The sequence below is a fragment of the Telopea speciosissima genome, chromosome 5 (genome assembly GCF_018873765.1).
Source record: "Telopea speciosissima isolate NSW1024214 ecotype Mountain lineage chromosome 5, Tspe_v1, whole genome shotgun sequence".
In the NCBI taxonomy this organism is placed as follows: domain Eukaryota; kingdom Viridiplantae; phylum Streptophyta; class Magnoliopsida; order Proteales; family Proteaceae; genus Telopea; species Telopea speciosissima.
Genome location: NC_057920.1, coordinates 22145484 through 22170887, shown reverse-complemented (window position 1 = coordinate 22170887; position 25404 = coordinate 22145484). Strand labels below are relative to the sequence as shown.

The 25404-nt window shown below is 38.3% G+C and overlaps 1 protein-coding gene across 2 annotated transcripts; it reads right to left on the bottom strand.

The window, feature by feature from the left end:
- Positions 1 to 7681: 7681 nt before the first annotated feature.
- Positions 7682 to 22341, bottom strand: LOC122662112 (RNA polymerase I-specific transcription initiation factor RRN3-like). Of its 2 annotated transcripts, XM_043857674.1 has the most exons (16): positions 22166 to 22341; positions 17631 to 17714; positions 17418 to 17489; positions 17270 to 17341; positions 16949 to 17185; positions 16010 to 16120; positions 15795 to 15908; positions 15302 to 15427; positions 15138 to 15206; positions 14834 to 14940; positions 10569 to 10652; positions 10370 to 10466; positions 9352 to 9471; positions 8401 to 8585; positions 7897 to 8088; positions 7682 to 7866 (listed from the first exon to the last, which is right to left on the bottom strand). In XM_043857674.1, the coding sequence occupies exons 1-16, from the start codon at positions 22280 to 22282 to the stop codon at positions 7806 to 7808; spliced, it is 1848 nt and encodes a 615-aa protein (XP_043713609.1). In that variant the 5' UTR covers positions 22283 to 22341; the 3' UTR covers positions 7682 to 7805. The 2 variants fall into 2 exon arrangements, with proteins under 2 accessions (XP_043713609.1, XP_043713608.1); XM_043857673.1 differs by having other exon boundaries at positions 7682 to 8088.
- Positions 22342 to 25404: the final 3063 nt, after the last annotated feature.

Sequence of the window (25404 nt, the reverse complement as noted above, 5' to 3'; positions counted from 1 at the left end):
CCAACAACAGCATCACATTGTTATGATCCAACTAAATGGGGTCGACCACATGGATCTAGGTAAAACCACGTATAGGAGAATAATGTTTAAGTTGAAATATCATGTGAAATCATCAAAGCTCCATAACTTTATAATGGCCACCCTATATATATATACCGGCATATATCGATCTTCGGAAGCTTTTCGATTCTGTTTGAGCAGCATAAGCTAAATCACAGTAGGAAAGATCAATTAATTTCTCTTCTGGCCTTTCTCTGTCAATTGCCTGTATCCACTGGTAATCAAAGATGGCAAATGGGTAGAACACAAAAACTAAACCTTTGAATGAAGAAAAAGAAAAATGGTAGGGTGAAGGCGTAGGGAAAATACCATCTTAGGAATAGAAAACTATCTAATGTTACTTAAATGACCCAATTCCAATGCTGTAAAGAATATGAATAATCTCCAGAAATCTTGATTTAGACTTGATAGAGAAATATGGTTATTGACTTATTGTTAACATTCTCATGCTTTGCTGTTTAGTCCCACATCGAAAATAGTATAGAAAGTTTTCCTCTTTATAACACCGTGGTTTGTATAAGAATAATGCCGAGCTAAGTAGCGTGAGCTTGTAACCAAGTGGGGCAACAAGGTGATCGGACGCTGGCCCAGCTCTTGTTGGGTGGGGTTTAATGGTGCAACTAGTTGGCTTGCCCATTCCAAATGGGGAGTTGAACCATGTGGCTTGGGCGAAGGCCCAGACTTTGTGGTTCTTAAAGAGGAAGGCATTGCGCCAGGCTGGCTTCACAGAGCAGCGATTACCTCCCGCTCCCAACAGTGGAAGGATAACATGCCAGTGCGCCTTGAGCCCACTGTGCCCCAAGAAATGTACCCAGTCGGACGGTCATTTTTTTGTATTTAAAAGGAACCATGGTGGTTCGATTGGTAATTGGCCTAGATCGATCTTGAATAACGATCTACCCGGTATTAGTAGGTTTTGACCGATTTTTATAATTGTATATATTTTTTGATCGATCTCGGGATCGTCAAGGGTAGTAGTACCCCTACATAAAACCACACTAATATCTATAAGTATTGATTGCCTTTTGATTGTTTGGTATAATTTTTTACTTGACAAATGTCCTATACATCAAATTATTAAATAAATATTATTCATAAATTTGAAATTATTTCCCTACTTACCTCTCCCATCACTTTTCTTTTTTTTTTTCTTTTTATTGTTGTTTGGTTTCATTCATCTCTTGGTATTGAAATTTCTCTCTCAAGATCTTGAGGAACACAACCAATAAATCAAATATAACAAGGGAGAATATTATCTAGAACACACTAATGGTGTGTTCCTCCAAAGAAATGTAGTACTTGGAGACCATACACGTCGATTGCTTTCTCCAATGGCCTAATTCAAGTTTAAAAATCAAAACACTTTCTTCTTAAGTCAAATCTCAATAAACTGATTCTGCAATTAAGGTTTCAGCTTTAACCTTTTATAATAAAGCCATTGCTGGGAAATTACATTCCATTGATTAGGATCATCCCAAGTGGTGTGATGCTAAAGGGCAACCTGTAAGATATCTTTAATTAAACAAAAAGACAATCCTATCAAAGACGTAACTTGAAAATCCTCTAGTGGTAGAAACTTTCTATACGTTTTCATTCTCATATTACTATCATCCACAATGGACCTTGTAAGCATGGATTTAAATTACCATCATAAACCATAATCCATTGTATATTAATATAGGAATGTCATGACATGTGACTGGACCCAAAAAAGATCGAAAATATTATTCAAATAATATTATAATGTTTTGAATTTTGAAATTCAAAAATCCGCATTACAGTGGTTAATGTAATGACTCGTGAATATCGAGATCGTAACGGCCCCATATCTCAATTCCTTATCATTCGGTTACTTTAACCATTTTTTTTCTGATCAACTTCTTTGGTAACTAGTGTTGGTCGATACTTGATAGATTCAAATGTCTCAATCTTCCCAATGCATGTTTTCTCCTTATTGCTCATCTCTTTTATTCACAAATAAACATTATGAATCTAGTGCACTAATATGCATTGCCCTGGAGGCATAAAAATTTGGGGAAATTATATTATTAGACAACATCAGGTTTGCTCTTACAAAACTGCTCACCTATTATTTCAGTTAACAAAAATACAATGTTTTAGGTTTGGGTTCACAAAATTATCCAAAATAATGTTCCTCCCTCTACTAAGAACTTTTTTTGACAGTTTTTCCCTCATCTCTCCTTGCCCCCTTCTACTTCCTCTTCTTGCCACCCTACCCCCTTCTTCTTCTTCTTCTTCCTGCACCCCACCCAGCCCTACCCCTCCCCCCTTCTTCTTCTTGTCCCTCCGCATCTCTCCTCGACGGGAATGGCTTCGTCTCCACCTCTCTCAACATCTCTCCTCAATAGGGATTGACTCCCAGCCATCTGTTGAAATCAGCCCATCCATCACTTATTGCAAATCCCCTCATTCAATTTGCAGAAGAATATCTGCTCAGGATTCGAAGGATCGTAGATGTAGATGGAACCACCCTCCACAGGCGCACACATGGTCGAGAGTGGCGAGTTCGCATTCCTCAGCTTCTCCACCATCACACTCGTAGGTGTCTTGATCCATTTCTTAGAGCCCCGGGTTGTACAAGTTCTCGAGTTCCCCCATTAGCCCCACCAGGACTGTGATGGAGTGAAGCATAACCAAGGATTGGAATGCGCTGGTAGTGGAGGAAGAGGTGTTGATGAAGTGGTCGTTGTTGGTGTTTTGGATGCGAAGACAAACGTGAGATGAAAGGTCGAAGGCATAGGCAGAGGTAAGGGAATGGTTGTGGTTGTGAAGGGCGTAAACTATAAACCAAGGCTTGACACCATGAGAGATGCGGCAGGGATGAGATTGCGATAGGGATGGTCGCAGGGACAGGGGCATGATGGGCAATTAGGTTGTAGGGAACGGAGAGGCAAGATCAGGGGTAAAAATGATAAACAATATAGATAATCGAAGGAGAGACACTGTAGTGGGTAGTTTTGTAAATCTAAACTCAATGTTGTATAATATTGTTGAATGAAACATACAATGGCTAGTTTTGTAAGAGAAAACTCAAAAGTGAGTATCCTTAAAAATTTTAAAGTTTTCATCCCTAAAATTTGAACTAGTAGTGGAGGGACTCTTATGTGTATAAACAAGAGAGAAATGATAGAAATTTTCAAAATTTATTGTTATTAACCCCAAGTAGGTAGCTCAATTGGTAAGGACAAAATTTGTTTACCCCAAGAAGGTAGCTCAATTGGTAAGGACTAAGGACTAACACTTCACAATTAAAAGGTCATGAGTTCAACTCTCATTAAGCCCTACTTACTTAAAAAAAATGGTTATTATTGGATTAAACAAATGACTTAATGACAAAATAAGGCCAAGCATAACCTGCCAACCTCCCTAAACAACTCTCATTAAGGCCTACTTATTTAAAAAAATGGTTATTATTGGATTAACCAAATGAATTAATGACAAAATAAAGCCAAGCACAACCTACCAACCTGCCCTGAACCCAGCAGGAGCAAGCCTGATCTAGAATATCTCAACAGAACCTTGGGCTAGGATTAGGTTGGGCGCTAAGGAACTTAGGCTGGGCTTGGGTTTCAAAAACTGAGCCGAACACTAACCTGTTGCATCAAACAATGCATAGAATGGTTTCCAATTGATGTTCTGTAACATGGATCATTTCCCTGACTTTTCATGAATCTTTTTTGCTTCCCTAAAGAATAGAAGGCAATAATAGAGTGAATCTGTAAGAGAGTACTCCACCACGAGCTGCCAAAGCACCCTCAGTCAATCGTCAATCTCCAGCCCAAAGCTGACTAGTACAAAACCAGGTGTCCATTTACGTACCCCATTGGCTTCTTAGTACCATGCCTACTCGTCTTTTACTGGCTTTTTTGTACCCTGCTACAATATATTCCACCACCGCCCTCCCCTTGGCCAATCGTCACTGGCCAGCGTAGTCCTTACTTAGGCGATCGAAGTGACCCCTATCTCTTGATTGATCTGATCAGATGCTTGCTTTTTCCCAGTCAATTAAGTATCATTTACAACTCTTTAAGTACAGTCACCAGTACAACACTAACTCCTCCAGCAAGCAGCAATAGCAATCGTTCGGTCTGGAGGACCTCAGACGCTATCTGTCACTACAGCTCTGTAAGTCACCAGTACTAGTAAGCTAGCTACCAGTACAGTTTGCTCTGTAAGTCCACTAGCTATTACAGTCCACTAGAAATACACCAGTACAGTAAGTCAGTACCACACTAGAAATAGCAATAGTAGTAACCAGTACAATTAGTTTCACGGCGATGGGGGATGAATAGAATCTCCTATCATAAAAACAATAACTATCAAATTGAACACTCAACCTACCAAGCTGAGTATTAAGATTGTACATTTAGGTTCTCTATCTAAAGCAAGTTTAAGGGGGTGGGGAAGGCTATGAAATACCAGTACTGTCTTCAGCCTTATGCTAGACAAGAATTTCATCGGCAAAATGTACCGGATTTGGCTTTTGCGATCATTGTTGTAGAAAGAATGGTAGATTATACGAAAAAACCTACTCATTCGCACAAAGGGGAAACTTCTTCGAAGCAACAAAACTATAATGGTGGGGAGCAAAAGAAAGGGGAAGAACATGCTACCAAAGCAGGGAACAAGCCTGGTAAACCTAACAAGGGGAATTGGGGTTCTTTCATCTATGGAGGACCTCATAGAGCCCGTGATTGCCCGAAGAAAGAAAAATGGAGTGCATTGATCTCAGATGACGGACAGGAGGGAGTTTAGGCTGCCTGTGTGAACTAGGTGCAAATGTTGAATGCCCGTCTACAAAAGGAGCAAGGTATTAGACGACATTTCCTGTTGTGCCTCATAGTGAAATACTTCAATCGATAAACTCATTTCCCTTTATTATTATTAGTAAGTAGGAAAGCTTGACTGAACTAACACTTTCTATACTATATAAGAATTGCACCAGAAAGAGATATTTTTTCAAAGTTACCATCCCCTTATCCTAGCAGTCCATTGACTAAGAAGGGGAAAGTCCCGTTAACCGAAAGAGGCATTCTATTCTGAATGCTTTCACTGAACTACTTACCCTATATATGACGAGTTGAACTACCTGTTTTCTTTTTCTTCATGAGAGTACTTCGCTTGTGATGCTTCCTGAGCTTATGTCAATAAAATTAGTAACTCTCGCTTTTTTCTTTATCATACTAAGATAGCAAATTCGGCTTGAAACGAGCTTCGAAAAGACCTCAATTCAAAAATCATTCTTTCTTGCTTACTATATCATTTAGCCTTAGTGGACCTAGATGACTGGGGCAGGAAACAAAAGAAGAAAAAGGTAAAGTAAGGCTTGATTGGCTAAGGGACAGAGAGGCTAAGGGACATACGTAAGGAAAAGCTCTTCAAGAGGTTCCACTCCTACATATACAACTTATATGAATAAGAGAATAGCACCTTATGGAAACCGAAGGTAGCTTAATGAATGGAGAGAGTTAAGAAAAGGGAAGGGCCTCAATGCTCCACTATAGGCGACTCAGGGAAAACCCCACCTTTTATCAAAATCTGACTAAGAAGTAAGGCTCGGAAACAGCTCCAATAGGGCACTCATTCGTCCATCAAATAGCCAAAACAGACCGTAAACGATCAAATAATGGCCCCTTAGAGTGTTTGTTACAAGCCAAAGGAAAGGCAACTCAAAGATTAGCAGAGGTTATGAAATCTAACCCGACAACTATGTTCATTGGCCTACGCAATAGCTCTCTTCGAGTCAATCTAACGATTTCCTCTAACGACCCCAAGAGTAGCTCACATTGTTTTATTTTTTTTGATGAAAGTGTAATCACACAAACCACACACCAATCCCAAAAGGTTAACCAACTTTTAGGACCGTGGAATGGCGGATATACACAACACACACCACACTCACACACCCGATGTGGGACTAAACCCACACACCCCTTCTTTTTTTTTTTGATGAAAGTGTAATCACACAAACCACACACCAATCCCAAAAAGTTAGCCAACTTTTAGGACCGATTGTTGTTGTCTGCTTCTATGCCCTACTATTCCACCAACAATCGTTAGTTTCGGGTATCATGTGATACAACAGAACAATGTCATTGCCTTTGTGAAAGTATGAAATTGTCTTAAAGCAGTAAAAGCCCATCCAGCTGTGTTTCCCATTTTGAAAGGCCACTTTTCATGCCTATACGCGAGTTACAGGGTCTTCTCAATGTACTATAGGTCAATCCAAATCCACAAATAACCGTTTTTTTGGAGCTGTAGGTCCCTTTCAAGCACAGGAGGCGAGGGGCAGAGGTAAGTTCACATCCCCGGTCGGACAAAAGCACGACACCCACCATCGAACAATTATTAGAAGATGCGTTGCCTTGAACCAAACATGAACACTCATGAAACCGAGAGTGCACCAAGTGTAGGCTTGTGTAGCCTATGCGGAGAAAGCTCTTCAAGCTAAGCTTTCTCACCCATCATGCATATAGAGCCAAGAAACAGCATTGGGACAACCTCTGCATTTATTGTAGGAGCAACGAACAAACGAAAAGTTGTGTTCCCCACTCCGTAGGAACCTCGTGGAAGCCAAGAGAAGAGGAGCAACGGCACGAGGTTTAATACTGTTGCTATTCTCGTCTTTCGACAAGAGAGACCGAGACCTTCAAGGTCTTACCCCGAACCAAACATGAACACTCATTAAAGCGAGAGTGCGCTGATCGTAGGCTTGTGTAGCCTATGCAAAGAAAACTCTTCGAGCTAAGCTTTCTCACCCATCATGCATATAGAGCTAAGAAATGGCATTGCGACACCCTCAGCATTTTAGCGGTTGTAGGAGCAATGCACAAGCGAAAAGTTGTGTTCTCCACACTGTAGGAGCCTCATGGAAGCCCAGAGAAGAGGAGCAGCGGCACAAGGTCTGGTACTATTACGATTCTCCTCATTCAACAGGAGAGACCAAGAACTTCAAGGACTCGCATGTTAGAGATCCAACCAACAGCACAGCCAGTCCTCTTCCCAAACAGAACCACTCCCCTAACCCTCCTATTTACCCTTTCCGATTTACCAATTGATTACTTTCTGCCAATTCTATACAACTAGACAGCATTAGTGGAAGATTTTAAAAAAAAAATTGCCATAAAGTTCACCAAAAGTGCAAGCTTTATATCCCTGCCTCTGAATCTAAAACTGAAGAAAGTTATCGACTCTCACATTAAATCCAAGTAGGTTTACAACCCTGCCCCAACCTCAAATGTACTCAAAATGTAAACAATCTTCAGACCAGGATTCTTATGTGTGACCCAAAAAGGAAAAAATAAATTATCACAGTAATCCAATAACTTCATCTATTAGTAATAGTGCCAACCATATATGAATATCAGGATCACAAGTTAAAATATACAAACTCATACAATATGCTCCCAATCTTAGAAATGCTGGCTAGCTCCGTTGGCATCGTATTCCAGACACGGAGCCAATCTATCTGCATATTTTAGCATGATATACCAGCATCTTTATGCATGATATACCCATATACCCCAGCCAAGGGACCCATTCATCTGCATCTTTTATCATGGTATACTCCACAACTCTTATACAACGCTCTGCATACACCACACCTGACCTTAATCTTAGTTAACAGGTGTAATCACAGCAGAATTGGCTCTTTACCGTACTTTTCTGTTTTCATAAGCATCTAAATTTTAGATTCCTCACCATTGAGAGAAGCATTTATGAAATCACAGTGATTCTGGACTCGCAGAAGGTCTTATTTTAGCAGGCATTCTCATGGGCACACGAAGACCACCGGTCAACCCATGCTTTGAAGAAGTCCTCGGAGTAATGGACATTTTGTTCATTGAGGACTCAAATTCATCGAGATCAATGTCATGCTCATCAAAGCTCCTAGCAGCAGCATCATCTGACAAGACATCATCATCACCTTCTTCACTGCTTGCTTCGTCGTCATCATCGTATGTAGTTCTAACCATTGACCAATACACAAAATTTGGACGAATAAACCTTCAAAAAAAAAATGTGGGCAATCCCAAATGAGAGGCAAAACCCTGAAGTCAAACCATCAAAAAAATCCTAAATATTTTGTAGCAGAGCAAGATTCGAGTATTTGGCCCTTAATTGTAGTGAAAAACCATCCTACTTGCCTCTCCCAATGGTTAAGATCATTCAATTGGACCTCTTTATGGTCATTCTATAGATCAAATCTTTGATAATGTCTTATGTGCAGGGGAGGCAGTAAGAAATCCATCTAGACATGTACTGTTGTACCTCTGTGAGGCGGCATTAGGTGAGAAATATGGTGCTTGCAAAATTTACCTGTCACATTTCTTCAATAAATATGGGTCAAAAGGGAAGAACATGTCCAATCTTTCCATCCCTCCGAAAGCCTTGGATGAATCTGATTCCAGCAAGCTACTGAAAAGGAAGTTTTCTGACTGTGTGAACAGGCGAGCTGCTTTTGCCTGTCGGAGGAATTCCTTCACTATGGAAGGCAGGCACACCTGTTCCAATAGAAAGCTGAAAGAACTTAGCTTCAGTGAGTCACAACTGGTATAGATATGGAAAAAATTGTATCCAATGAGCAAGACGGAGGCTCCATGACATACCCCTTTTTTTAATATGTTAATGCATAAGAAATACTTGCATTTTGGTACTATTCAAATATAGTGATAACTCAAGTGTAAGCACAAGCATCTCTGATTAGTTAAACAAGTGACCATTCTTCATCAGTGTTTTTAGGGTGCAGATCACCCAGATGTACAGAGAGAAGTAACAGACTAGACACAATCAAGAGAACTCACAAAGCTATCTGCGCCATCAATATTATCAATAATAGAACCCTGCCTACAGGGGCTTGTACTCCTTTAGGGTGTATCTTGACTTAACTACCTACCCATGTAAAGTATGTGGAGCCAAGATGATCCGCACTGGATCTCTTTAAAACCCCAACTAGATGTTGACCTGGTTTGGCTCCTATTGTTAAACTTGGCCACACGGGTTCATTGAACTAGTCAGCCCAATAATAGCATATGACATCAAAATCAAACTTAAAACTGATTTTAGACAGTGAATCAGTTAAACCAGCTAGTCAGATAAAAGTACTGCATATTTGTTATGCATTCAATCTTGTTTTGATGCACATTGTGTCTATGATCAGATAAAATACTAGAGGAACCAGACCCACATAAGCAGGTAAGGCAGGTCAATAACCATTTGAAAATACAGCTCTTTAAAATTGAGAGATGGATCCTAATTCCACTATTTTACCTTCAATGGATCCAGTGGGTGACGCAAGATTTGTTCTAAAGGCATTTGGAAAAGCTGCGATTTGAGAGGAGGGACGTCAACCATCGAGCTCATTCTGAAGCAAAGCACATACATGACAGCCTGTACAGAAATAAAAATATGAAAATTAAATACACACACACACACCCACACCCACACAAGATCTGATGCAGCAAGTCTTTTATCCAACAGCATTCTCCTACAAAGAACTCAATCCTTTAATGTTGGGTGGAATGCAGTACAGTAGTACATGTTATTAATCCAAATATCCAATTAGCTAAATGAGAGTTCTCCCACTACCAATAAAACAAATCTGAAGATTAATGTTACAAGAACAATTTGGTCAAGAGATTATTTGGATGAAAAACAATCTAGATTTCGACTCCATAACGAGTGAAAGACTACCAATAATAGATTGTGAGGAGCATCCAAGCAGGACACACTTGCTGGCTATAACCTTTGTATATCCTTCAGACAAACAAAATCAATGTCCATTTGATCACACATCTACAACAGGAATTCTCCACTTTTCACAAAGAATCCATCCAATCAAAATGACCATTCAATAAAAATCAGAGAAAGATTTGGGAAAAAAAAAGACCATTCAATTAAAAAATCAGAGAAAGATTTGTGGAAAAAATTGGAAAAATAATTATTTCAATCTCTTTACATCTGGGGTAACAAAAACGTGATTTCTAAAAAGAATAAAAAAAAAAAAAAAAAAAAAACTAGAATAACTCAATCATGAATGGACATGGAAACAAGAAAGCAGAAACTAGATAACCACCTGAATAGATTGAGTTGAAAGGGTTCTTGGATCTAAAATCCTTCAATTTGAGGAACTTGACAATTTTACCCACACAATAGAACCCAAAAGATTGAATGACATTTAACTGCTCCCCTCTCTATTTTATCAGAACCAAAAAATCATCCAATTACTGAAGTTATTCATATCCAAGAACAGCTAGACTTAACCAAAATCCTCAAGTTCATCATGTACCTGGCACCCAGAATAAAAGATCCTATGAACTTGTGGATTTATTGTCTTCACTTCACCATCCTGAATTTGGATATATTTATAACACCAACCAACGAGTCTGAAACAAGGAGGGTAATAAAGATGCACAACAGGTCAGGAATCATGTTTAAACACATGTATCATAAGTTTCTATAGTGAGAAAAATAAGAATCACATTGACCTTTTCAACATGTAGGCAATCAAAGAGGATGATAAGAACTTCGCACGGGCCAAATAACTACCAAGATAAGCAGCAGCACTCATCCTGTAAACAACAGATGAAAGAAAAATTTAAAAAAAAAATTTCAGAAACATGTCTTTCACGGGGGGGGGTGGGTTGGAGATCAGAAACAAGGATATTATAAGGATTCCTACACCCAAGTTTGTCAAAATAAAAATCCTGATTGATAAGGTACTGCAATGCAAGAATCCTAGATAATCCAAAGTCATGGATAGAAATAATGAACCTGTTAGGCCTTGACCACACAGCCAAGGCCCACCAGTTAGGCAGTTACAATGGATTATGTCACCTCTAGACACTGACACATAAAGGAACAAGTCCATTATGTTTTCATGTCCTGTGTACTTCTCAACAGTAACTTCTCTTTTCTTAACATGGGAGTAAGGAACCAATAGACATTCATATCCAATGTTGTAGAACTGCTCTTATGCAGGGAAACCAAGATTCAGATCAGTCTGACAGCAATGAAATAACTCTGGTTGAATGAAATATGGAAGTAAAAATTTTAAGTCCAATTGATAGGTACACTTACACAAACAACTGCTTGAAGGTACTATGGGAAGGTCATGAATGGAAATTTCATAAAATAAAACTAATAATAATAAAAAAGAACACCATATCACCAAGTGGTTTAGCCCAGCACCAAATTGTGAAGTGGCAAACGGTTGTGGCTCCACATGACACAGTACACCTGATGCAGATAAGTCACTTAGAGGATTTATTTTATTGGAAATAAGCCTTAGGTTGGGTTATGTAGGTGTTGGGCCTTTGATCCCATGGGTTTTTTTTCTAATGGGCCACTTTAATGGGCCTAATATATAGGTAGAAAGTAGGAAAACGGGATTTACTTCATTTTTTTTAGTTAGAGTCCTGTTTTGAATCAATTTCTTTTTTAGTTTTCTTGTCATTTTATGTTACCTTATTGGTTAAGGATTGGGTTAGGCTTTTCCTTTTTAGTGTTTTGAATCTTCTATATAAGTTTGTAAGGGGCTACAACCTTGCATACGAATTTGATTAATGAGATTGAGAAAGGAACAAAAAAGGCTTTGTGCTTTGGTCTGTGAGAGAGTATGGTGAGATGTTTATTGGTGAGAGACCCGAGTCTGGTAGAGACTACTCTATCTTCTTCTCCTCTTCGATTTCTTTTTTTTTTTTTATTGTTCTGAAATTTCCTACAAATCTAAGGAACAATCAAAATATTTACTGTTGTTGGATCTGAAGTTTGTGATCTTCTTGTGGACTGATTATCACTCGACTGGTTTACATTATTTCTAATAAGGTAATATGTAACCTAAATTTACTAGGAAAGTGAAATAATAAAGGAAACAGACTCAAAACAAGACTCCTAACTCAAGTAATGAAGGAAATCCTGTTTTCCTACTTTCAACCCATATTATAGGCCCATTAAAGTGGTTCGTTCCAAAGAAAACCCTGGGATCAAAGGCCCAACACCTACATAACCCAAGGCCTATTTCCAATAAAATAAGCCCCCTAGGTGACTTATCTGCATCAACACTGCACCATCTCAAAGGGTCAAATTTTGGCCCAAAACAAGTCATAGAGGTGCCCCAAAAGTGAGTCCAATGCGACAGTTACAAACATACCACTAGTATGATGGCATTCTTGTAATTTTATGGAACTATACATTCACCTTTTAAACTATTTCCCCTTGATGCTTCAAGCCAGAATTCTGCCAGTGAGATGGGTTCGATGTCCTATATAACATGGTCCCCGTCCCACCCATGTCACCAACCTCCTGGCAAGAAAAACTCTGCTTTGCCACCAAGCTAAATGAAACCACCCATAGAATAGTAGATTATTAAGTTCAAGAAATAGTATATATATGGTAAAGTTGAATGGTGTGAAACAGGATTCATGCAGCCAACCACATTGCACTGGGTTGAGGGTCAGGTGAGCTGACTTTAACTAAATATCTAATTAGTGTATGTGGTACGATTTCTTCTTTGTCTTCTCCACCATTTCTCCTTCTCCAGTGTTATTGGTTTGTACTACTTTTCCTAATTCTTTATTGTGTTGTATTTCTATACCCCTATAATCTCTGCCCAAGATAGCAATGTCACCTATATCCCCATTAGATTTCATCCCTTGGCTTCCTCCATCCTCTTCTTTGCTTCCTTAATTCTTCCAAAATTAGTAGTATGTGGGGGATTTTTATTTTAGTAAGTTCAATATTGATCTGGAATTAGCAACTCAACTTTCTTAACATCCTCGGCGCAACGGTACGGTTGCTGCATTGCGACCTAGTAGTCATGGGTTCAAGTGGTGGGAGCCTCGTACACTAGGTACACCTTTTAAACTTTCTTAAACTCCTCAGTCTCATATCACAACTCTACTGGATCATGAATATCCAACTACTTTCATCATTTAACCCCACACCCTAGACAACCAAACACCCCCCCCCCAAAAAAAAGAAAAGAAAATGGAACCCTTGGTCCTTTCTCTCAAGCCTCTTCCTCATAGTAATAACCACGGATTCAACAACCTAAGTTCGTCCCACATTTCTTAAAACTGTGATGTTGATCAACTGTGTGAGATGATTTTATGAAACTGATCAAAAGAAGAAATAATATATAACATATAACAGGGAAAGCAACATTGATGAACATTAGACCAAGAAAGGGAAGACAGATGACTTGAAGCCTTCAAGAACTTGAGCCTAATGATGAAGCTCAAAAATTTTAGACCCATAAACTAACCAATGGTTCGAGAACTCGGTTTCGGAACCCAACTCGGTCAGCCAAAAAACCAAGTTGGACCGAGATCTTGTCGGTGAGGTGGACTTTTTTTGAACTTGTTTGACGGTTTCCGTGGGTTGTTGACCTAGTTTGGTCATGAAACTTGGTATACAGCCTATTTTGGGCCATTTAAACACCATGCAATATCTGATTTTCAAAAATCAAAGTCCAAATAGGATTTTGGCTTCGGACCCTAGGTTGGTAGGCTATGACGAACTAATAGGCCCCATTCTACACATAATTTAGTAATAGAAAACAATCAAAGCATATAATTAATGTAAAACAACTTAAATAAGTATTAGAAATGTAAAAATGAAAAATACATCAATCTTAACATGGACCTCTATCAACTCCTCTTTGGTTCTCACTTGAATCACTTCTCACTTATACATCAAATACTAATACATCATTCCAATACTAAATACTAATACATCATTCCAAATTTCCAATTCTATCACGCAAAGGAGTGCTGTGCTGGATCAAAATCTTGAGACTTCTGTTGACTCCACCAAAGCAAGTTTGATGTTTGCTGAAGTATCTCCATGCAATCTGGCGATTTTTCCGTTGAAAATGGGATCAATTCTAGAGCTTCTCTGCCGAAACCAGCAAGATGACCGAGAGCAGTCGAGATCTCAACTAGTCTCGGTCGAGTTTAAATCTATTTTATACAAAGGCTTGGTTCAATCTCGGTCGAATTAAGATCTCGGCTGAGACAATGCAGTTTTTCTATTTCGCCTCTAATCTTGTCTCGGTTATTGAAAAAAGCGAGATATTACCGAGATCTCGGCGAGTTCTTGTTCCATGAGCCAACCATTTTAATCTCCAGCACCAAAATACACTCCTTGGCGAAATAGTAAAATCAAATAGCATAAAACCAACAAGTTTTCTCCTCAACTAATCAAACCCACCCAACCAGTTTGACCCTTGCTATGCTCATATCGTCCTCCTGTTTTGGGGGAGAAATCTAATGCAGGTCCCCCTAGGTACAACCTTTTCCTAGAGTTTTGTGGGTTGGTGGATCGTATTAAAAAAGTTTCATATGTTGATTACTATTCAAAAAATATTTTTGCTGAATTTTTACTGCATTAATGATCAGGACACTGAATATCCAGTCAATATATGAAAGGTAAACGACAAAAAACGAGACAAGTTGTAAAGAAATCAAAGTAATTTTATAAGAGGAGAGGGGATGGAGAGAGAGAGAGAGAGAAGCACAGCCCCTCATTTTATGATCATAAGAGGACAAATAAGTTAACAAGGCTGTAATAGTACATTAATACTAATCAGAAAGCACATGACTAAGCATTTTGGTTTGCCAGCACTTAAGAACCTGAGAACCTTAATGGTGATTTTAGGTCAGACTCAAGGTACAATGCAACAAGAAATATTGCACTCAATAGAGGCTTCAGACAACTCCAATAACAATTGTCAATATCTCTTTCAACTTACCTAGTAAGTGGAGGGTGAGTCTCACACAGAAATATGTCTGAAAGCAAATTGGCAAATCTCACAGCACAACTTCCAGGATCCAGTGAACAAGCATAGAACATCACAAACTGCAATAAGAAAGCAACCGTGTCTAAGCCATCAGTCAAAGGTGGAAAACAACGAATATATAGTTCCTGAATATGACATTTACGAAGATAAGAAACACGTACCTGAAGTTGATTATGAAAGGAAGGAAAAAATAACAAGCAAAATCCAGAAGAACACACACTTACAAACAGCGAAGAGCACCAGAAGCAAGAATTACCTGAGCAAACTTTGACTTGTATGCATTGAGAATAGTGACCCGAAAGGATTGAAGAAGAGTATCAAATACCTAATCATAGTGAAAAAAGCAGACATAAGTAAGAAGCTCTCCCAGGATAGGACACACCCAAGAGATCGAAAAGATGAAAATACAGTAAGGAATACCTTCGTATGACGGCCTTCATCATAACATGATTCCAGATGTTGACACGTGAGTACCATCAAGCTATCCAATTTTTCAGCAACTACATTGCCTCCAAAGTTCAGTCCACAAAAAGTTCCTTTCGAAAACTGAACAAATGCAAGAACATTTAATCTTTTACTGAAAGACTTAGAAAATCCCATGTCTACTGAATAAAATAGTTCGCACGGGATACTTGCAGATTAGAAGAGATAGAAGCCCTCCACCCAAACTCGGCCGTACACTTGGCACATATGCAGGGTGGGTGGGACTCAGAACTCAATGGATCCAAAAAAGGGAACAATCAACCCACTAATTTTCCCCAGTCCCAACCATCTGTTCCAAAAACTTCTCTGGAACGGTCACAAATGTGCCATGTGTACAGAGGATGACTGCTTCATCCCAATCTGTGCAAGAGCAATTATAGCTAAATTTAGAAACTAACAAATATAAATTTAGTACATTAGGAAAGCACACCTCGGATCCATCTTTCACAATATAATCTGCAGCTTCCTCTAAATCTTCTAATTCCATGTGAAATATTCCTTTACTTGAGTCCTCCTGTATAATTTCATCCCATCCCAACTCCACCTGGAAAGCAATATACACATAAAAATATATAAAAAAATATAAAGAAAAACCCTATGCGAAGTGATTCGTAGAATATTTGTGTAGACAGTTGCAATACTCACATCTAAATCTACAAGCCTATCCACCACTGCCATTATCATTGTGCTACCAATAAGTTCTCCAATTGCACTGCTTTCCAGCCTTAACATGCTCTCCACATACATCACGAGTAACTAGAAGAACAGAAGAATATATTCTCAGAACCGAGTCAAAACGCTAACAACTTAGCAGAGACCCCAAAAAAAAAAAGATGTAGAAATACTCATCCAGAAAGGTTAGGTAAAGAAGTAACATCAGAGAAGGAGAAAAACCAGGAAAAAAAATAGACAACAAAGTAATCATGCTTTAGGGTGGACAATCATTCACTTAAAGTTTCAAAAAGTTCCTAGATTATGGGGGCAGCAAGCAAGGCCAGCATAGAGACATCTTCAAACAGTAGAAATTAACACGGGTAACTCACTCTTTCACACATAAGCCAGCTCCAGTCTGCTGTAATGGGTTGGCATAAGTTATTCAAGATATTAAAGGGGAAAAAAAATCACTTGTGAAATGGGAATTTTAATAAATACTTACTGGACATAAAATAATAAACATAACATATTTAGATAATAAACACTGAGATTCAGCATAAACACGTGCCCATGCAAAAAAAAATGTAAATACAGAAAATAACTCCATCCCAGGTATTTTATTTCTCGTTTTTGCTGAATCATACAATGATTACTGGTTTATCAATTAAATCCGTCATGTTGGATAATTTGGGATTTTGGACCTCCTAAAATGCTAAACTAAAAATGTTATAAATTTACTATTTTGAAAAATAGGAAAATTCAGCGATTATTTTAATAGCTACACTTCATCTCCTCTGCAGGCCCCATTGAATGGGGGGCAGAGAACTTGTCTGTAATATCTGCCACAGGCCTCCATAGTACATATAGTGTCATCCGCATATATATCCAATATTAAAAAAAAAAAAATTTTAAAAAAGCTATATTACTTACAGCTTCGTTATCAAACATGTTCGGCATTCTCTTTAGAATTATGGGCAACAATCTTGAGGGAGCAAGTGGCACCAAGTAAGCAATGTCAGTCAACGCTGAATGCACCCGATTAAGAACCTCATCCTTTCTTGCACAGCCCCGGGGCTGTCTCAAGAAACCTATGAAAGATTTGGGTGGCATAAAATTCCTAACAAGCATATCCAAACATGAATCAACAAATACTCCATTTGAAGCAGCCTGCAATATGAAAAGTGGAATATTATCACCAGGAATCTGCTCAAAAAAAGATCCCTTGAAGATAATACATCAAAAACCACATACCAAAGATTTAATCAGTTCCACTAACGCATCCATAACATCAGGTCCATAGTTCCACATACTCATCCCAAAAATCTGGAGAAAGAATAATGAATTCTTTCATGAAAACTGTATAGATACAAACAGAAAAACAAATGTAGTATTAACTTACAGATGATAGAAGAGCTTCATGGAGAACGATATCAACAGAGGAAACCACTCCAGAAAGTGCCTTCAAACTTGTCTATACAGACGAGAGTTAACAAAAAAATATATATAGTAAATCTGTAGTCGCAAAAAAGATAAATATGCCAATATGTTGAGTTGCATTTTCAAGTATGAATAAATGCTTGAACAAGATTTTTGTCAAGATGACATGACCTACCACAAGCAAGGCCACCTCATCTGGAGCAAGACCTTCAGTGTAATGCATGACTCCAATTAGCTGGTTATAACGGTCAGTATCACCCTAAACCAGCAAAGTCGAGCTTTTTACATATAACTCAAAAGATTCTTAAATCAAAAATCTATTGTTTAAACTAAATTACCTCATCAATAGAGTAGACAATCTATAGTAATTCATCAAGAAATATAGTACTTCAGACTCCATAAATCTTATAAAAAGATACCTAGTCAGAATCTTGATTGAACTGTAAAAGATATTATTGCATTGTTGGATATCTTCAAACAGAAAAACAGCCAAGTAGGGGGGAAAAGGCAATCAGGAAAACTAATATTATAATGACCACCCATAGACTATGTTTTCATGCAAAATATTAACACAAATACATACTTTCAGAGTTCAAATAAAACAATATAGAACACTATAATTTTTCTCCTTTCCTTTATATTCTAGGTTTGCTTGATAACTACATATTTCATTAAAAGAGTGGCAAGGCCCCAAAAATGATACAAGTACAGTAAGATCAGCCAAAAGGCATGATTATTTGTATGAAACTATACAAAAAAACCATCCTTTTAAAAGTGAAGGGTACAAAGTTAGCAAGCTAACAGAAACAGGAGTAAGTACTTGGGTAAGTGTATTTAGTTCTATCGGGTCAACAATGACCAAAATTAAGAGGCATGGAAACTAGGGATTTCACAAAAATCCTTTTCTTTTTCCGGAGTACTTGAGATTATGAAACATAAACTAGGGCTTTCAGAAATAGAATTGGGTAGGAGGGGGGGAACTGTACAGCTTGTCATCTGGTACACACAGAATTATTAGGTAAGGGGGGGAGAGATTCAGGTTCCTTTAGATTCTGTAGGCATGGTTGAGACAACACGAATGTCTGAAAAAGCATATGCTGACAACTTCAGACTCACTGAGGCAATCACCAAAGAAAATACTTCAAGACTCGGTTCAAAGATCTCAAATAAATGCAACACACTAGAAGCATAGGGGATATTTGATACATAAATCAATCTAGAATCATGTTTTGTAATAGAATTAGAGACCTAAAATTTTTCTACCAGTATTAAATTTGAACATTAATGATATGTTGCAGTGCATTTTCCTCCAATATGATTTTCTCGCCTATCTAATCTATTTTTTTTTCATTTCTTTTTCTTTTTTTTTCTCTTTTTTTATTAATAATAAGCCTATGGCATGTATTATTTGTTTATTATACAGCTGTGTTCATGAGGGTTACACCTCACTTCTTAGTTAAGGGGAATGCATCATGTAACGCCTTGGGGGTTTAGAAATACTGCAATAGAGAAGAAAACTCTATATCAGCTGCATCATTCCAGCTCTTATACCATGCTCATCTCCAAAAGCATTGTTAGCTTTCTCACCTTTACTTGTCGTAGAATCTACAGGACACAGCCCCTTCATTGTGCCTAAATATTGCGAAAGAAAAATATGACACCTCACATTGTCTCAAAAAGCAAGTCTACACCTCTTCAATGAACCAGCAGTTAAGAGATGGCTGATCATCTCCTCATTAGGATTACAAAACAAGCATCTGCTCATGTTGAAGGCAAAGGATCAGGAAACCCCTACTACACCTATGGGTTATTAGTCCAAGAGAAACTCGAAGGCAATAACCCCAAAACGAAACTTAATAAAATGACTTAACGCAGCAAGTAAGAAAAAAGCAAAATTAGAGACAGAGGACAGTAGAATATAGGAGAGATCCCCACAACGCCACCAATAGGAGTCATGGGAAATGGTTTCGTGCGGAGAGAGTGTGGGGTATATGGCATGGAATGTGAGGGGGGTGGGATGGAATCTGCAGATCGGCATCATGGGAACCACCCAAAATTCTTAGTCCTAACCAATACCAATAGCCTAAGGATCAATTTCATTGACTCAACACCAAAATAAACTTGTTTACCACACTATATAAACAACCCTTCCCGAAAACAAAACTAAGACTCTAAAACAAAATCGTATATGACTAAAAAACTCTCTTTAATAATAAAGACTCCGGGAGTATTAATCTAATTACAATATAGCATCTCCCATGAGCTCTAAACCCTTTTCCTAAACAAGACTCAACAAAAGACATTTTAATTAAACTATTTATGCACTAGAGCTCCTAATCTAATTATACTTCTTACATAAGATATCTAGTCACTGATCAGCATCCATCAGTAAATTGGCCATAACTCTCCTACTACAACTCATAATCGCAAGTTCTTGGTCTCGATGGATAGGTAACTCGATAAATTATCAAACACCCACTCAATGATTAATAGAGAAGTTTTGACCATCCAAGAATACCTTCAAAGAACAGTGAAAGAAGTAACCCAATTCTCTATTATACAATGCTTCCCAATCACCATAACTGATCCAATATTCTGTGAAGCATATCCAAACCACTCACTGGGATGCTCCTGCATTAATTGTCAATTGATTTTTTTTTAAATTGAAAAAAAATATGAGATTACCAACTTGAATACAGTATATACTTTATCTTCCTTTTGCTCTTCCTCTTTTTCATGAACTGTCAATGTTGAAATCAAGCCTTTTCTTCTACTTTTTCTTCTCCCCTATTTCTTCTGTCTCTGTTCTCCCATTTCCCCTTTTCTCACGAGATTTGTCCCCTCCCTTCTATTTTGTTGTTTTCTTCTTCCCCACACCCCATGGTACTGCTCTCTTGTTCTTTTTAATTTTCTGCTGCACAGTGAAGTTAATGGACAGAATTATAACTTTATGGAAGCTGTTCACTAACTGCAGCCCCTTCAAATCTGAGAGGTATTTATTTCTTCTACCCTGATCTTTAACTGTCTTTCACCTATTTTATGCTATAGTTTCTTAGTATTGGCAGTGTTGCTGTCTTGAAATAAACGTTGGCTGAAAGTCTTGCTATGCTTGGTCTTACAATTTTAGGATTCTTGAAAGTTCATGCATGTAGTATTTAACTAAGTGTTGCCTGAATTTGACCCCTATGGTACTCAATTAGAACATTGTTTAGTCTAATGTATTTAGCTTAGGATCTATATTGTTCAATGCTTATTTCTCTTTCTGTCTATCTCATATTCTCATCTATGCATTCTCTGTATGTACCTGCCAGCCTAACTAGACAACCTCTAGGTGTATTTGGAACCTACATTAGGCTAGGATTGTTGCCCTTGTAGGAAAACTTAGCCTCTAGGTTTTATCATACATCAGCATCCTCTCCACACGATCCCTACCTGGAGTTGATCTGCTGACTGGTTTGAGTTCTATTCACTAAGCTTCTATTTTCATTGCCAGTTTCTAATTCTGTAAGTCAGTGATATCTCAGCAACCATACATAATCTGGGCTTGAAATGTTAAGGAGTTATTCACCTATGAAAGTTCTAAACTCGATAAAAAGTTATGCTCCATCCGAGGAGTTTGACTGCCAATTCTGACCAGGGTATATTTCAGGTTCTCTAGGCCTGCGGTTGCATTGTTGGCACTGCTAGTTGCTGGCCTATTGTGTTGGGAAATATTGTATGGTATTGTAGAATATTGTTTGGAGTAGTGTGTGATCCTATATGGGGTTGCATGTTTATACCTAGCCTTACATTAGAAAGCTGGTAAAACAAAATGAGCAGCATCAAAATAAAGGCAACTTCATATGAACTATGAGCTTCCCTCCTCAGATGCCATGTTTCTCATGCATGATGGATCAGAGCCCATTAATGGACGAGGCGGGATTGACAGTGCCAAAGAACATGAACAGATTTATTTCCTTCTTACCCACCATCTAACTGCAGAAATAATTTTTTAAATCTGCCCATACAAATGAATGTATAAAAAATTACACATTAATATGACTTAGTCATGCAATTCAGATTGCATGAATAGCAGGGTTTAAAAACAGGAATCGGGATCCAGATAAGTCACACGCAATTCTGATCCGGATAGGAACCAGCCATAATCAGTCCAGTGATCGGTAAAAAAATAAAAGAAACCCTAAACCCTAGTTTACGTAGAGGATCAGTCTGATCCAGATCGGCCTCTGCTGATTCCGATCCGGATCAGCCCGAATCAGCCGATCCAATCCGACTTTTCAAACCCTGCTGTATAGGTGATCACTGATGTTGGCTTAGACATAGGAGGGGCACAATCGGCCAACATAGTGGGATTCAATCATCTTCCGAGATACTATGTAGCTGTTAGCATGAAGGCACCCTCATCTTGATCCTTGACGCAATTATATACAATGCACTTTACCTGTTTGAAATGAAATCTTTTTGCCATAATTTAAAACATGTCAATGATTCTCAAATTACTGGCACTACTGACAGAAAGAAGTGGTTTTCATTGAGAAATGAAAGCCCAAGTTCATATCAAACAAAATAGATTGAGCCAAATACCATACGACCAAAGAGTACAACATCAAAACTTTCATCCAAACAGCAGACCACCTAAGATTAAATCAAAAAGTAGTTCAAACAAGTCACTCTCTCATGATGTGATTATGAATAATCAAGAATGTTTACCTGGGAGACCGATTTAAGGGTGTCTCGAACATAAGAGACTACCTCTGAATCGCTATAATCAACATCCACCATCTCCTCATAATATTCTGTTCCGTTGCTTGCTAACTCCAGGCCCATGGTCTCTACGTCAAGACAAGTTTGCTCGACTCAGCTCAACTAAGACCTATCCAACTACAGCCTGAGACAAACAAGAGGGAAGACAATAAATCAACAAACAATAGAGTATCAAGAGAGAGAGAAAGAGAGAGACTGTAGGAAAATGAAAGTATGTATACTCATGCTCACTTGAAATCAAACAAAACAGATAAGGTCCTTGGCTACCAGAATCCTAGAGTTTAGAGCTTACAAAATTAAAACAGAATCCCCAAAAAAGAAGAATCATACATTTCCAAATTGAAATCAACTTGAGATAACTATAATAGCCATAAAAAAAGAAAAGAAAAGACAAATAAACTTAAAATAGTTAATCAGAATGCACATTTGTGCATTTATTCTTATCCTCCCAATTTAAGCTCAGAACTAAAGGTGTCAACAGGTTCAGTTCTGGCTAACTGGTTTGGTTCACAACGAACAAAGCATAAACCAAACCAAATTGTATTCGGATTCAGCTTTCCGAGATCAAACCCATATGACATTCGGTTTCAGTTGGTCGGTTCTAATTCGGTTTCTACTATTCGGTTCTCATTTGGTTTGGCTCTCCGGTTTTGAAATTGATTTACATTTGCAGTTTGAAATCAGTTCAGTTCGGGAATAACCGGTCTGACCTGCCTTGCAATTAACTTACACAGTGACAACTAGCCTAATATGGTCACTCAATGTCCATTTTGCCAGGTAATGTAAAATAGTTTCTTTTGGTTCGCTTGAGCAAGACACTGGAAAAACCAAACTCATCAAAGCTTCCACCAGTCCCAACTGTTAAAAAAAGACCATATGCGACCAACCATATGTTCCTGAACACCCTCGAGCCTTGAAAAGTTGATGTGAAAGAGAACTTACCCCTTATCCAACATAACAAACAAAAACTGTACCCAATTCCGAAAAAAGTGAAGATGGCAATTTGACCACCAATGTACCCATTACCCAGATTTACTTAAAACCAGTTGACTGTAATGAATGTATCCAGGAGAAGAGAGCACCAATTTACTCGTCAGCCTAACCAAACAAGTTTTCATTCTAAACATGTATTTATGTTGTTTTGGGCTTTCAGAAAGTATTGCATTGATCAGAACAGAAGTAAACCAAGCAAATCCTTCTTTTTTTGTTTTTTTTTTTTGTTTGTTTTTTTTTTTGGGGGGGGGGGGGTGGGGGGGAGCGGCGGGGGGAAGAAAACCTTGAAACAGCCTTTTTTGGAAGCTCAAAGATTAAAGAACAAGACTGCCTTATGGACTTTCTTTGGACGAAATTCAAAAATCTTAATTCTTCCAACATAAGAAGAAACTGGGGATCTATTTCTGTAAATTGACCAGATATGTCTACTTCCTTAGAAGCAATCAAAGAAATGGTTAATGAAATTCAAAAAAACCATAACAATAAACCAAGTCCCAACAGAAGCAATCAGAGGAAAATAAAGCTCTCCAGATCTAGAAAAGTGTGAACACTAGAGAGAAACCAGAAACATTGAAAGAAACTAATATCAGAGAAATTCTCAACAACAACTCCACCTTATCCCAACTAAATGGGGTCGGCAACATGGATCCAAGCAAAAAAAAAGGATAGCAAAAATAGTAGGACAGCAGCGACATAACACAGCAATACCCATTTAATCGATGGCCTCCAAACAACTCTATACAAGGCCATACATGAGATCAGGTCAAACCTATGCATGTATATCCCCACTACTACTCCTAGGTCAATATAGCCCTGCCCCTATTTCTTTTAGATCCTCCAATCTGAATCCAACTACTTCCTCATACTAGTGCATCCAAAGGACTCCGTTGGACATGACCAGGTGGCCTTAAACGACTCTCTCAAAGCTTCTCATGAATAGGTGTTTCCCTCAATATAGCTCTAAACCGTTCAATCCTAACTAAATCTATCCTAGTCTAGGAACCTACCACAAGAGCCACTTCTTATAGAGCTACTCCTAACTTGTCCCACATCCATCTCCCCATCCTCATCTCCGCCACACTTAGGATATCCATGTGCTGCTTCTTAACAGCCCAACACTCTGCACCGTACATCATGATTTGGGGTGCATTACACAACAACAACAATATCATATCCCAGCTAAATAGGGTCAGCCACATGGATCCTTGCTCTCCAATCAGCTCTATTTGAAGTCATACCTGGTATGAGGCTTAAGCTAAGCATGTCTTTCCTCACCACTTCTCCTATGGTTATTTTAGGTCTGCCTCTGGCTCTTTTGGTTCCCTCAATCCGAATCAAGTCACTTCTCCGAACTGGGGCATCCGAAGGCCTCCGCTGAACATGGCCATGCCACCTCAAGCGACTTTCTTTAAGTTTATACTGGATCGGAGCTACTTCCCAACCTAGCTCTGATATGACCATTCCTTACTTTATCCTTCCTAGGCACCGTTTGATAACCTTTCTGTTGTTTCTGTGCTGAGAAACAACAAACACAGTTTTTTCTGTTTCTGTGCTGAGAAATAGTTTTTGTAGCATTTGATAAATCTGTTCTGGAAACGTTTCCAAAACACAATTGGAACACCAATGGTGTTTGATAAAATCTGTTTTCGGAAACATGCTCTTATACTGTGACCAATAATTACAGAATTGCCCTACTACTTATGTAAATCAAAATCAGATTTTTGTGATATTACAATCAATATTTTTAAAATTTAATAATGCATTTGTCTTTCAGAATGTACTTTAGCTAATAAAAATTAATAACAACATCAAAAGTTTTAGAGTCCAATAAAATAGATTGCAAAGCAACATGTCCAAATATGCTCAGATGGGGTTCTAATTTCCTCCTTTGCTTAAATCAAGCTTCTGAACAGCGTCAAGGATATCTCTAAATATCCTTGACCTTTCCACTGAGTCTTGAATTACTCCATTTAACATTCTTTTTTTTCCTCCTCGCCTTGGATTACTCTTTGTAATTTTGTATATATCCCTTGACATAATCAGATGAAGGCGAAGTTAAAAGCGAAGGAGCAAACGTGGAGGGTCCCGCATAATCAGTTGTAAGTAGGTTAGGTTTGGTATTAGAGCAACTAATTTCGTCATCTACCCATCTGAAAAATCTGCAACCACGGTTTTCAACCTGTATTCCAAAT

Bases quoted from the DNA above. Each gene is read 5' to 3' on its own strand.
- LOC122662112 (XM_043857673.1), bottom strand. From the start codon at position 22,282: ATGGGCCTGGAGTTAGCAAGCAACGGAACAGAATATTATGAGGAGATG. The intron at 16,121-16,948 runs GTAAGTAATATA...CTGTTCTTCTAG, and splicing joins ACATGTTTGATAACGAAGCT to TTACTCGTGATGTATGTGGA. The intron at 8,586-9,351 runs GTAAAATAGTGG...CTATTGGAACAG, and splicing joins ACCCACTGGATCCATTGAAG to GTGTGCCTGCCTTCCATAGT.